Source organism: Lachancea thermotolerans, assembly GCF_000142805.1.
Source record: "Lachancea thermotolerans CBS 6340 chromosome E complete sequence".
In the NCBI taxonomy this organism is placed as follows: Eukaryota; Fungi; Ascomycota; class Saccharomycetes; order Saccharomycetales; family Saccharomycetaceae; genus Lachancea; species Lachancea thermotolerans.
Genome location: NC_013081.1, coordinates 1030411 through 1043136, shown reverse-complemented (window position 1 = coordinate 1043136; position 12726 = coordinate 1030411). Strand labels below are relative to the sequence as shown.

General features: G+C 46.8%; 8 protein-coding genes across 8 annotated transcripts; 5 read left to right on the top strand and 3 right to left on the bottom strand.

Annotated features, from left to right (window-relative positions):
* Positions 1-59: 59 nt before the first annotated feature.
* KLTH0E11726g (glycosyltransferase family 15 protein) lies at positions 60-1433 on the bottom strand (the record flags this gene model as incomplete). The annotated part of the gene is made up of 1 exon (XM_002553940.1): positions 60-1433. One exon carries the CDS (start codon positions 1431-1433, stop codon positions 60-62), a length of 1374 nt encoding a protein of 457 aa, XP_002553986.1.
* Positions 1434-2550: 1117 nt separating this feature from the next.
* Positions 2551-3141, top strand: OAZ1 (Oaz1p; the record flags this gene model as incomplete). The annotated part of the gene is made up of 1 exon (XM_002553939.1): positions 2551-3141. One exon carries the CDS (start codon positions 2551-2553, stop codon positions 3139-3141), a length of 591 nt encoding a protein of 196 aa, XP_002553985.1.
* Positions 3142-3319: 178 nt separating this feature from the next.
* On the top strand, positions 3320-3724 carry CWC21 (U2-type spliceosomal complex subunit CWC21; the record flags this gene model as incomplete). The annotated part of the gene is made up of 1 exon (XM_002553938.1): positions 3320-3724. The coding sequence occupies one exon, from the start codon at positions 3320-3322 to the stop codon at positions 3722-3724; it is 405 nt and encodes a 134-aa protein (XP_002553984.1).
* Positions 3725-3891: 167 nt separating this feature from the next.
* ARL3 (Arf family GTPase ARL3) lies at positions 3892-4554 on the top strand (the record flags this gene model as incomplete). Its single annotated transcript, XM_002553937.1, has 1 exon — positions 3892-4554. One exon carries the CDS (start codon positions 3892-3894, stop codon positions 4552-4554), a length of 663 nt encoding a protein of 220 aa, XP_002553983.1.
* Positions 4555-4825: 271 nt separating this feature from the next.
* PHO8 (alkaline phosphatase PHO8) lies at positions 4826-6442 on the top strand (the record flags this gene model as incomplete). The annotated part of the gene is made up of 1 exon (XM_002553936.1): positions 4826-6442. One exon carries the CDS (start codon positions 4826-4828, stop codon positions 6440-6442), a length of 1617 nt encoding a protein of 538 aa, XP_002553982.1.
* Positions 6443-6556: 114 nt separating this feature from the next.
* MNN9 (mannosyltransferase complex subunit MNN9) lies at positions 6557-7741 on the bottom strand (the record flags this gene model as incomplete). The annotated part of the gene is made up of 1 exon (XM_002553935.1): positions 6557-7741. The coding sequence occupies one exon, from the start codon at positions 7739-7741 to the stop codon at positions 6557-6559; it is 1185 nt and encodes a 394-aa protein (XP_002553981.1).
* Positions 7742-7962: 221 nt separating this feature from the next.
* On the bottom strand, positions 7963-9246 carry DIG1 (Dig1p; the record flags this gene model as incomplete). Its single annotated transcript, XM_002553934.1, has 1 exon — positions 7963-9246. One exon carries the CDS (start codon positions 9244-9246, stop codon positions 7963-7965), a length of 1284 nt encoding a protein of 427 aa, XP_002553980.1.
* Positions 9247-10218: 972 nt separating this feature from the next.
* CAM1 (translation elongation factor EF1B gamma) lies at positions 10219-11472 on the top strand (the record flags this gene model as incomplete). Its single annotated transcript, XM_002553933.1, has 1 exon — positions 10219-11472. The coding sequence occupies one exon, from the start codon at positions 10219-10221 to the stop codon at positions 11470-11472; it is 1254 nt and encodes a 417-aa protein (XP_002553979.1).
* Positions 11473-12726: the final 1254 nt, after the last annotated feature.

Below are 12726 nucleotides of genomic sequence, written 5' to 3'. Positions count from 1 at the left end.
TCGCGAAGACCCAACTCAGTTTAAATTTTTTTCAGAGCGTAGCGGGGCCAGAAAGAATATCACTGCCTAAACTTTTTCCAACCTTCGGGCTTTTCCATTTTGTTGACATCAAAGTAGTGATTAGTGCAAGAATAGCCCTGGAAAGTGAAGTCTGCGTCTTGGTTACAGCTGCACTTACCCTTATCAAAAATAGTTTGGTCGATGGGACAGTTATTGTAAGGTGGGTGGTAGTACCCGATGTCCGGGAAGTAGTGAATTTGGTCTCTTGGGATAAACAAAGCTGCAGCGATTGAGTGAACCGGCGCGTCACCCCAGCGCTCGTAAAAGAACCCACCAGCTTGATCCAAGTAGTCAAAGTAGTCACGGTAAGCTTGCGATCTCCACAAATCCAAACTGGCAACCTCGAAGTTAGACCAAAAATGGCACAAGTTGTACTTCTTACCATTATCGTTTGAAATAAAGTCCAACATGTTGTTCTTGGCAACGTACTCAGGGTGTATTTCCAAAAACTCTTTTGTTTTACTCCAAAGTGTTTTGATAGTTGATTCATACTCATGAATGGAAATGGTGAAGCCGTATTTCTTGTCGTTGTCGCGCATCCACTCAAAAACATCATAATCAATATCACAATGAAGCTTAGTTTCTGGTTCTACGCGCCAGTACCAATCAAACTCGTCTAGTGCCTCGTGGCGCCAGAAGAAACCGGACTCGAAACGACACATGTGTCTGTAACTCTCACTGTCACCGTAAATAATACCCTGTTCCCTCATTTCGACCCTAGTTTTCGCAGCCTCTTCCTGGTCAATCCATGAAGGATAGGACCAATAGGCCTCAGGAATAAGTTCAAACTTGGTGCCATCGGGGACCATCCCCTTTACAACACGCTTAAACTCTTCTGTGAAAGGCTCGTTGTTAAGGAAAACCCAAGGATAGTTAAAATTGTTGTTGAATCTATCCTGCACATTTTGGATGGTTTCAACCAATTTCCAGAGATCTTCATTTCTCACTAGCGACACGAAACAAGCCTTAACAGGCCCGTCCTTGGAGCCTGCTTTTGTGGCAGCACCGCCGGTAGCAGCTGCAGTACTGGCACTTGCCGTAGAGGTTCCCACCACTTCAGACAAAGATTTTTGCTCTGAATCTGCAAGCAGCTTTTTGGCCTCGTCATCCATAAGAACGTCTTCAAAATGTTTGCCTTCTTTCACATCGGACTCCGCTTCCTTTCTCTGCTCTTCCAGTTCCTTTTCTGCGTCCGCGCTAGAGCCCCAACCCTTGAATTTCTCTGTCGCCCAGTCATTTACTTGGGTTGGTGCGTTCTTTATCTGAAGGAGAGCCCCTTTCTCGCTCTTATGAAGCATTAGCCCGAAAATTCCGAGCATACACAAAACAAGGCCTCCAAGCCTGAGGAGCCGTTTGCTGATCCTGATAGCCATGACGAGGATGTGGTTTGCAATCTGGTCTGAACTCCTTGGTTTTCTTCAACGTGTCAAAAGGTTTTCTGTAGAGAACATTTTGAAAAAATATCATATACAAAACATTCCCAAATGCTTCGTAGCCTATGAAACAAGAAAAGGTTACCCCGAAACGCGATGCTCTTGGCACATAGCCTAACCTCAGAAATGTCTCACAACGCACTCCTGAGACCCCTTTCTTCTTGAGTGTGGGCCACTCAGTCAAGGAGGAGGCGCAGCGGTGACCTAGAACTCAATTCTTGCTAGTCAATCGTAGATTAGCGTTTCAACGCGACACACTACTAAGCATGGATGAAGTCCTTGGCATCTTGAAAATTTTGAGCGAAGAAAACGCGGGCGCTAATTGAAATCGCGTTAAGACGTGCCCCTATTCTTTTTAATTCTAGACACTTTTCTGGGTTAAATGTGACGCACCAATTCCATAGCGGTACCGTGTGTCCTAGGTAAGCAAACTTTATTGCTCGGAAAAGCGTAAGAAAGAACGAGGAATTCAAGCTGCTTGAAATGCCGTCTCTATTCTTACCCCATGGATGCGATTGAGGCTATGTAATTCTCTCTCGAGCCACGACATCGACGCAGCGTCACCCAGAGGACTGTTTGACAATTGGTCACATGCACTTTAATTTCATTGGAGGTCGCAAAATCACCAACGATGCTCAAGACAATATTCAATTCATGAAGGAATCTGGCTTAGATATTCTCTGTATTGAAGTCTTTTCAAGAACCTGCGGCTCGGCAGCTCATTAGCATCCACATGCTATTGAGAAAACTTCGCTGCATTAATATCGAATCACCCAAATATCCGGCTGACACCACAGTAATAAACACTATGTACGACATGCTAGTTGAAATCATCCTGAGCTCTTCCGCAGCCTTTACCGGACCCAATCACCAAACAAAATGCAGTGTTTAAGCAAGAAAGAAGCCCGTTTAGTCCGTCTACTCGGCACTGACCATGTGCGTGCTCGTCTGGAGCAAGATTCCGCTAGATCAGTTGCAGTAAAATTCGATACCGCCCATCTAATCAAGCATCAATCAGGGACGCATACTCCCACCTTTTATTATTACACTTTCTCGGATGGCTGCGAGGAGTGGCATCCGTGACACCGCTACGACCCCACGCGCGGACAAGGCGGCTCTTACGGAACTGTATTGGGATGCGATTCTGCTCACAGAAAGCGAGTTTTTGGATTCCGGTTACCACGATTATACTGGGTTTCAGCGCCAGGTGGTACGACAAGTCGGACAGGCCCTCACAACGTACGAACGCGGTCATAAAGCTCCATTTAGGTCGAGTTCTGTCGCCCTCTGGCGGCAGATTGGGCTCTCATACAGTCTCCTCTACTACCCAGATTGGTTTCAAAACCCAATTTGGTGTAAGTCGGACTCTACGCGACTCCAGGTGATACTGTCGCAGGATATAAGTCAGGTTGTTAAGCAGCTGCTGATGTCGCTCTTGGAGTATACAGCAACGTTAGACCTGGCATGGCTACGACTGTGTGTTCTTCGCGATGTGACAGGAATCAAAGACTTGTTACGGAACTTGAGCTGGCTCGGCGGGCGTGTCGTGCCAAATGAGAATAGAACTGCTGCACTAGACTCCCTCACGGCACTTGAATGCGCTACTTTTAGCGATGAAAAGTATGTGATTGTGGAATTTGAGTGCTAGGTGTAATATAGGCGCTGCGCGCCTTGTTAGTTACTGTGTTTTTTTCACACTTCTATGTAACGCGTATATTTGATGCACGCTAAGGTCAAGCATCAAAATCGAAGCTCATCTCTGATGTTAATCGACCATCGAGCTCCCAAAGAGAGAGTCCAAGCCAAATAAGGTGCAAACTTCGTAGATGTCATACGACGGTATAGGGCTCAAGAGTGCCAAAGGCTCATCGACATCTGGGCATATCCAGCAGTCGCTGGCGCTGAATACGGAAAGGAAAAACGTCAAGAACTTCTTAAGTCGGGTAGAGAAGCAGCAACAACGACCCAAATCCAGCGCGCAAACAAAGCGCAAAGATGAAAGCATTTTGAAGCATTTGAGTAAGCGCGAGCTGGAGCTGCGCGTCTCGGAGTATCGAGACGCCCTCGAGGACGATGATTCGCTTTCCGACGCGACAATCGATGCCAAGTGCCAAGAGTTCCGCGAGAAAACAGCGCTGCAGCTACGAAAGGAGCATGTGGATGAAAAGCTGCGAAATGCTTATGTCTCTAGAAGTAAGCGGCAGGCTGAGAGCGGCGCAGCAGATCAATGATGATGGTTCATTGTCGGGAAGCTGAAACTACATAGAATAAACAGTTTAATCTTTACGGAATCGGAGAGGAAAGCCTTGAGAAGCGTTACAACTTCGGCGCTGGCTTTTGCACACTTGTTCTGTGTGCAAACATTCAGATCACCTCTTGGTTATATCGGAGAATTCCTATGCATCGCGAACTTCTTACTAACACCAAATTACACCCGGACAAAACAAATAAAACTAACAGACAAGCAATGTTCCATCTCGCCAAAGGACTCTACGCAAACTGGAACCGCCGGGAACAGTACTCGATCCTCATTTTGGGGCTTGACAATGCTGGAAAGACTACATTTCTGGAGATGCTGAAGAAGGAATATTCGAAGGGCTCCAAGTCTCCCGAGAAGATTACGCCGACCGTGGGCCAGAATGTAGCCACCATACCCGTTAATAACTGCCTTCTAAAGTTCTGGGACGTTGGCGGACAGGAGACGCTGAGATCTCTATGGCCGGAGTACTACGCGCAGGCGCACGGAATTATCTTTGTAATTGATAGCGCGGACCGTGAGAGGCTCGAAGAGTGCTGTCGAACGCTGAAAACTGTTGTTACAGATGAGGAGGTTGAAGGAATACCAGTACTCATGCTTGCAAACAAACAAGATCGAGAGGACCGCATGGAAGTTCAAGATATAAAAGAGGTTTTTAACAAGATCGCCGAACACCTGGGAGCGAGAGACAGTCGGGTCCTCCCTATTAGCGCCTTGAATAAAGAAGGTGTGAAGGAGGCTGCAGAATGGATACTGGTTAGACTAAGGAGAAACAAAGCCAACAAGCCGCCTCAGTACAAATGAAACAAGTGGTTGCGCATAGCCGATTTATTACGCAAGAAACCATGATTTGTTCATCCTTGACCGGAGCTGTCCTCTCAAGAGGGCTGAATCGCTATTGAACCTCCGCAGACTCACGTTCTTCTATCAACTGGCTACTGTTGATCAACTTGTCAAATCGTGTCTGATGACTTGGAGATGGAATTGATAACAAGGAATATCTCAGGGTTTCTCAGGACTATCCTTATAATCATTCAGACCCGACCAAGAAAGGCGCCACCATAACGGGCTCATTATGGAGAAGGCATCTTTAATGGGGAAGCGCCCCATCAAGCGGAGAAACAAATACCGCAAGTTGTCTCATTACGCTTTTGCGCTCATTCTTCTTACAGTCGTGGTGATGTCCTTGCCAATTGGGCCTTCTCTTGAGAAATTCGTCTCGAGGAAATCATCTAAAAAGAATGTTATTTTCTTTGTTACTGATGGAATGGGCCCTGCATCTCTGTCGCTAAGCAGGTCTTTTCGGCAATTTACGCAAAACCTGACAATCGACGACGTCCTAACCCTTGACCATCACCTTATTGGGTCATCCCGTACTCGTTCTTCTGACTCACTGGTGACGGACTCTGCTGCTGGTGCAACTGCTTTCTCGTGTGCATTGAAGTCATACAATGGTGCTATCGGAGTTGACCCCGACAAACAACCATGCGGTACTATTTTAGAGGCCGCCAAGCTCCAAGGATACCTAACAGGGCTCGTTGTCACAACAAGAATAACTGACGCAACCCCTGCTGCATTCAGCGCACACGCAGATTATAGATTCCAAGAAGACCTTATCGCTCAACAACAGCTTGGTGACTACCCTCTAGGGCGGATGGTTGACTTGATGATTGGAGGTGGCAGAACACACTTTTATTCAGGAACTGATATTGTTTACGGCTCCCGTGGCAGTCGTTCCGATGGTCGTAATTTGATTAAGGAGGCGATAGGTGACGGGTGGAGCTATGTTGGTAATCGCGAGCAGTTTGATGCACTAGAAAATGGACGTAATGTTTCTTTGCCCCTTCTAGCTCTTCTTGCTGATTATGATATTCCATTTGATTTCGATAGGGATGCTTCGGAATATCCCTCCTTAAAAGAGGAAGCTATGACTGCCATTAATGCTTTGACTGAGGCAACAAAAAACTCGGACAAAGGTTTCTTCTTGCTCATCGAAGGTTCCAGGATTGACCACGCTGGCCATCAAAACGACCCAGCTGCCCAAGCACGTGAAGTTCTAGCCTTTGATGAGGCTTTTGAAGCAGTTCTAAGGTTTGCCGAAGAAAGTGATGTCGAGACGGTAATGGTATCGACCTCAGACCATGAAACTGGGGGTCTTGTAACTGCTCGGCAAATAACGAAGGCTTATCCTGAATATGCTTGGTACCCAAACGTTTTGGATAACGCAAAACACTCTGGAGAATTCCTGAGAAAAATGGTGCAAGGCTACAAAGGCGACAGCAAGTCCACATTCATAGAACAAGACGTATTTGAAGACAATCTTGGCATCACAGATTATTCGAAGGCTGACGTCGAAGAGTTGCTAAAGCTCACCTCTAGCGGCGAGATCAATGACAAATTAAACGACATGATTTCGACAAGAGCACAGATTGGATGGTCTACGCACGGTCATAGTGCAGTCGATGTTAACATTTACGCATATGCCAATCGTCGTGCGACTTGGCATAATGTGCTGGAAAACTTGCAGGGCAATCATGAAAACACAGAAATTGGTCAATTCATGGCCAATTACTTAGGCTTGAATTTGCAAGATGTCACTAAAAAACTAGGCAAAACAAAACACTCGCCTACCAGCTCATTGTCGGATCTATCGCTCGATGCCGATGAGTACCATCACAACCTGTACATTTGATACGGGATACCACGCTCTAAGTACTTGAATTATCTGTATCTTTAGTAGATGAAGAATAGTAGATATACACTGAAAACAGGATGAGTTGGCAGGAGCGGATGCGAGGCAGCCCCTCTAGTTAAACTCCTCGATGTGATAAACTAAGTAGTTTGGTAGGCCGAAGATTTCGTATTCTAGCCTCCTTGCCATTTTCGCAAAACCTTCTGTCTCTATGAGATGGTAGAAGGGAAAGCTAGGGAACATTGCACCATCACGGTGAACCTCTGCTTTAACAAGCGTACAGCCACCGCCAACACCATCGAGTGACATTTCTGCAGCTTGCGATCCACTTGCGTCATACATGTGTGCCATGAGCGTCCTGTAGGTGGGCAGCTCTGCGTAGCCTTCGAATAGGACTTCGTCGTCGGCCATTCCGGCCGCCATCTGCAGGGCCTTTTCACTATCAGCCCAATTGTTAAAGTCGTAAGGTCTCTCTGCTATTTTCTTGGTCTCTTCATTCATGTATTTCTGGTAGACATTTGCAGCCAACACCGGTTTGTTGTGCGCTGTCATGTCCTGAATCAGACTAGGAGGTGTTTCAATGATATCAGCATCCAACCAAAGTATCCAGGATGTATGAGGCCCAATGGTGGAAAACAAAAGTTCATTACGAGCCAACGCCATAGCAGCTCTTCTTTCTTTTTGGACCTTTAGTGCATGTCTCTCTTTCTCCTGGAGGGAGTCGAAACTTTGAGAGTCCTGTCTCAAAATTGTAATCTTAGAGAAGCGCTGATCCTTCTTGCCCAACTGTGTCCTTTTGACCGCTGCTTCAAGCTTGCGAAGAGCTGTGTCTCCAGTAGCTGTCCTTGGAATGATAAAGCCTAGTTCGATCAAATCGCGAGGATAGGTCAACTGTAAAAGGTTGTCCCAGTATTGGTCATGGAAGGTTTGCATTGGAGTGAGAATAAGCACTTGTTCCTTGTTGGCAAAGGCCTTGTCGGTCGATGTCAACTTGTTTAGATCATAGTGCGAAATGTGACCAGCTGGAATGTTGTCCTCCACGGTATCGCTAAACAGCCAGTTAGACTTCTTCTTATAAGAATACTTTGGCGTTTTGAACATGTGTGAGTAAGGGAAATAGAACGTTTTCTCGCTTTCATGCGCCCACTTGTGCGTCGAGATCGAAGATCCATCAAGTCCAAGCAGCGATTCTTCGTTGCCAAGAAAAACCCACAGCAATACCCCCACAAGCACCAAAGGCACTAAAAGTGCCACTAACGGCGTTTTTCTCAACCGGTAAGACCACATCGCCAATGACATGACTTTCCACACAGTTTTTGGCTTATATTGGTCTTTCGCTCCTACGGCTCAGAATGTGTTTATGTGATATTCTTCTCTTCATTGACACCAATTCGTAGAAAGAGATATCTTATAATAAGAGTTTCATACGATTCGTAGAATTTTACTTGAAGTTCGCTAATTAGTACAATGTTGGACAAGCCAGGTCCTGATCGCCACCCGTACGCGGCGTAAATGCTACTCTAACGCTTTGTTATTTCTTGAGCCTCATCCCACACCTTATCGCATATACTCATAAACATTTTTTTGTCTGTGGCGGAATCAAGCATAGAAAAGGTGAAAGCGAATGAATCTTGTTGAAGTCTAATTTCACCTTGCATAGTAGCATTGGCAACGGATGCAGCTGAGTTTTGACGAGCGTGCATTGGAATAGGCTGTGCACCTTCCTCGATAGCCAGGTCAACCTCTTCTGTGTCATTATCGTCGTTGTTGTCTTTATCATCTTCTTTACTAGAGTTGTTGCGTGCAGGCCCACTATCAGCTTGCTTATCTTTAGTCTTCTCGACAGGTCTTGGTCGAGATGCTCCGGCAGCAGAACTTTGCCTAATAGGTGTTCTAGCGCGCGCACCAAAGAATTCTTCACGCGCGCTTTGAGGCTGAGCTTGTATTGGTGCCCAGCGGCTTTTGTTGTTGCCAAAAAGATCTCTGGTGCCCACACCTGGATTTTTGTTCCGATAGGCTTCGAAGTCGCGCTGCAAGTTTGATGCCGGATTCTTGGCGGTCTGTGGATCAGGCACACTCTGCGCGAAAGGAGCCTGCAACATCGCATATGGGACAGGAGCCATGTACGCGGGTATATAAGGGCTTTGATAAGGATTTTGTAGCGCACCCTGCCAAGCGGGATATCCTCCTTGATATGGAATTGCAGTGGCAGGGGGAGGATAGTACGCATACGGCGTCATTGCGGCATTGTTCATATGAGCCCAGTTTGGTAGAGCCCTCGCTTTCTTTCTCGCACTGTGTTCACCATCAGTGCTGCGTCCTAAATACTGGACCCTAGACTTACCACGAGGGTAACGCGTGATATGGGCTGGTGCACTGCGGGCCCCTGTGAACTGGAAGTTATCTTCCTTACCGGACCTCGATCCGGAATCGGACCCAGAAGCACGTATGTTCAACGGCGGCGGAATCCGAGCTCGCTTTAGGGACTTGGGACCTGCTTTAGCTACATTCTTTTCAATGTCCCCCGTGCTCGAGCTTCCTGAGTCCTGGCCAGAGACTCTCGATGGGGCTGTATCAGGGCCAGTGTTGATTTTGGGCTCGGGGCTCGAGCTTTTGGCATCGCCGCTGAGCTTCTGGATAGCCTCCTTCTGCTCTTTGGCAATGTCCTTCGAAACCTGTAAAGTAGATAGCATACGGTTGTCCATTTTTCCAAAACCTGGCGAAACACACTGCAAACCCAGTTCTCTGAGACGATCCCTGCCTTCCCGGCTTTTGTTTTCACCCTCGCCGGTGCTCTGACTCATGGGTTTCAAAAAGCGCAGTGTCTGACACGAGGTGATGTGTTAGCTTGATGATCGGCTCTGTGCGCAGCTGATTTTGGTTCTCAATATGTGAATTGTTGAAGCTCCGATTTCCCTGAGCTCAAGGTACCCCAAAATAAATCTATAAAAGGTGAATCACCACTTTCTGTTCGCTAACACTCTAGCCTTGCTAAAGTTTCCTGAAGCGCCGCTATTCGATCGCCCAATCGGTATGATGGCTTCAAGACCTGCTTTCGATGAGTTCGGCTAGGCGCGACGCGACGGTTTGAAACTGATACTATAAACACTCATTAGTTCGATATACATCTCAAACGTATAAAATGACACAATGTTGAATCAAGGGTTTATCACGCCGCGACCGCCTTTTATGAAGTTGAAGCTCTACTGCGTGAAATCGTGCCTCCCTGTGGTCGGGTATAGTACTCACAAGCTGCTGAGGTATTCCAAGAGTCGATAAAGCACAGCTGCGTATTATCGCGATCATCTCTTTATGAAACTGGTAAAGAATCACTGATTTTGATGGGTCTGCCATTTCGTGACACCTCGTCATTAATGATCTAAGTGCACCTTCTAGCAACGCTTCAGGTCTGCACAGTATGGCCCGGGCACCACCAATTATAGTACCGCATTACTCACAGCAGTTGCCTTCGTTTATGAAGAGTAATTCGAGCTCTTTTATGAAACCTGATATGATTCTCAGTGCAACTCTACGCCTTCGGCTACGGAAAGAACATTCCTGTAAGCAGGGAAAAGGCACAAGAAAATCTATCTTGAGGGCCAGCTTATGCCCGCAAAGTTAAGGTTTTGAGGTCTTCCGATGCGGACCGCGTGAGCTTTGTAACTTATATCACTGTTAACGAATTGTATCTCAAAATTTTGACTTATATTTCAGTTGAACTTCCAGATCAGACAATAAGTTACGCAGACACTGAAATTCATCACTATACGTGTAACATGTCTCTCGGTACACTTTACGGGAATTTCCGTATCAGAACTTGGGTCCCCCAAGCAATTATTAAGAAATTTGGTCTCGACATCAAGATCATCGCACCAGAGGACAATGAGCAACAATTTGCCAAGGACTTCCCCTTAAAGAAGGTCCCCGGGTTTTTGGGCCCAGAAGGTTTCAAACTCACTGAAACCATGGCTGTGATGTACTACTTAACCAAGCTTATCCCTGATGAGGAGGCCAAGAGGGAGCTGCTCGGCGCAAACGCTGAGGAGCAGGCCCAGGTCATTAGGTGGCTGTCTTTCGCCAACAGTGAGTTGCTGATCGAGTTGGTAAACGTATTCAAGCCTCTCTTGGGTATGTCTCCATTTATCAAACCTTTGTTTGACGCTGCTGTTGCCAAGGTCGACCAGATCACCGCTGTCTTTGAGGAGAGGCTCATCGAGCACACTTACTTGGCATCTGAAGACATCACGCTGGCCGATCTCTTTGCTACCACCGTTTTCGCCAGAGGATTTCAACACTGCTTGGGCTCTGAATGGCGGGCAGCTCACCCAGCAATCACCAGGTGGTACAACACCGTGAAGGCGTCCGACTACCTGGAAGAGTTCTTTGTCGACTTCAAGCCTTGTGACAAGCCTTTGCAGCCCCCACAGAACAACAAGAAGAAGGAGGCCAAGAAGGAGACAAAAAAGGAGGCCAAGAAGCCCTCTGCAGAAAAGCCTAAGGCAGCTGCTGAGGCCGAGAAGCCAGCTGAGCAGCCCAAGAAACCTAAGCATCCTCTTGAGCTCCTTGGCAAAGCCAGCTTCCCGCTAGAAGACTGGAAGAGAAAGTACTCTAATGAAGACACTAGACCCGTCGCTTTGCCTTGGTTCTGGGAGCATTACAACCCAGAGGAGTACTCCATCTGGAGAGTCGACTTCAAGTACAACGACGAATTGACCTTGTGCTTTATGTCTAACAACCAGGTTGGCGGCTTCATGGAGAGACTGTCCGCCTCTGTCAAGTACATGTTCGGCTGCATTGTCGTTTACGGTGAGGACCGCAACAACGGTATCGTCGGCGCTGTCATGCTCAGAGGCCAGGACTACGTCCCAGCCTTTGACGTCGCTCCTGACTGGACCTCTTACGACTACGCCAAGCTTGACCCAAGCAAGGAAGAGGACAAGGAGTTCATCAATACCATGTGGGCTTGGGATAAGCCTGTGGTTATTAATGGCGAGCCAAGGGAAATCAGCGACGGAAAGGTCCTCAAATAAGGAGCTGGAATTTGACACATCGTTTTTTAGACAACTGAGTAGCGAATGTAACGCTTTAAGCAACTTTATCATTGATCCTGACCACGCATCTTCGAGGGCTCGCGGCGAATGGTACAGTGATACCGTACATAAGAATGGTCTCCGGTGTTCGGCACGCGTTTCAGAAAACTGTACTAACAAATTTAAACAACCAAAGGCACGGTCGCAGGTGATTCTCTTGTGATATAAGAACGGCGTAAGAAACAATTTAGAGAACAAAAAGAGAAGCGCTCCAGAAAAAAGGTCTGATAAAATGTAGTTCACAAAGCCAGGTCGCCAAATCTTTGCGCCCCGTGCGGAAACGCTTTTGAGAAAACTTAATATTGGTGGTAGTCCTACTTATCGTGTCGCTTGTTTGAGGCTACTCAGGTATTTCGTATCATTGCTGGCTCAGTCGGAGAAGTTCTTCAAACCCATAAAATCTTCCACTCGTTATTATTAGATTAAAGTTCTGACTAAGGACTGAATTAGGCTTCCAATCCAGGTCCGAAGCGAAGGTAAAGCCCGAATTCTTGATGTTTTTGTACGAAAGTGACACACCCAATTACGGCTTTCAAAGGACTTCAACGATGAGACCAAAGATGATCATCGGCCGAACATGTACGTGATTGAAGGGCCGCTCCCAATTTCTTTGCCTCTGCAAGAATCAAACTACCGACAGCGAGTTTGCCTGCCATGAGAAGAGATTTCTAGCGTAGGTGATCAAAGCTCCTAAAATCACGTGATATAGATCAAAAGGAGCCCCCAAGCCTTAAGTGACTTAAAACGGGGGTAATTTGAGCATTCTGCACAAAACTACCATAAGGGTTGGCAGTGCTTGCACTCCAAAGTTTCTGTCACTTTACTCATCTTCCGGCGCTAGTGATGGTGCCCTAGCTTGGTTTTATTTGATTACTAAATGCAACCCTCGGGCTTTCCTGGCTTTATCTCGGCTAGAACTCCCAATCAGGAAAAACTCCAATATCTTTCATCCTGTACGGGCTTCCCCGGAGGCTGGAAAACTTGGAGATTAGGCGGCATGACGCGGAGCATAGATGATGATTCAAGGGTTTTTCGGTCCTAGAGAAAATATATAAAGACACACATCCTTCGCGGTTGCTTAACGGAAGGGCAACGCTAAACGATTGGTTCCGGGACCTTGAACTTCAACAATAACCCAAAGCACAACACTAGTTGCAATCAAATAGTTCAATTGTTACTAAAAGAGCCCTTTAC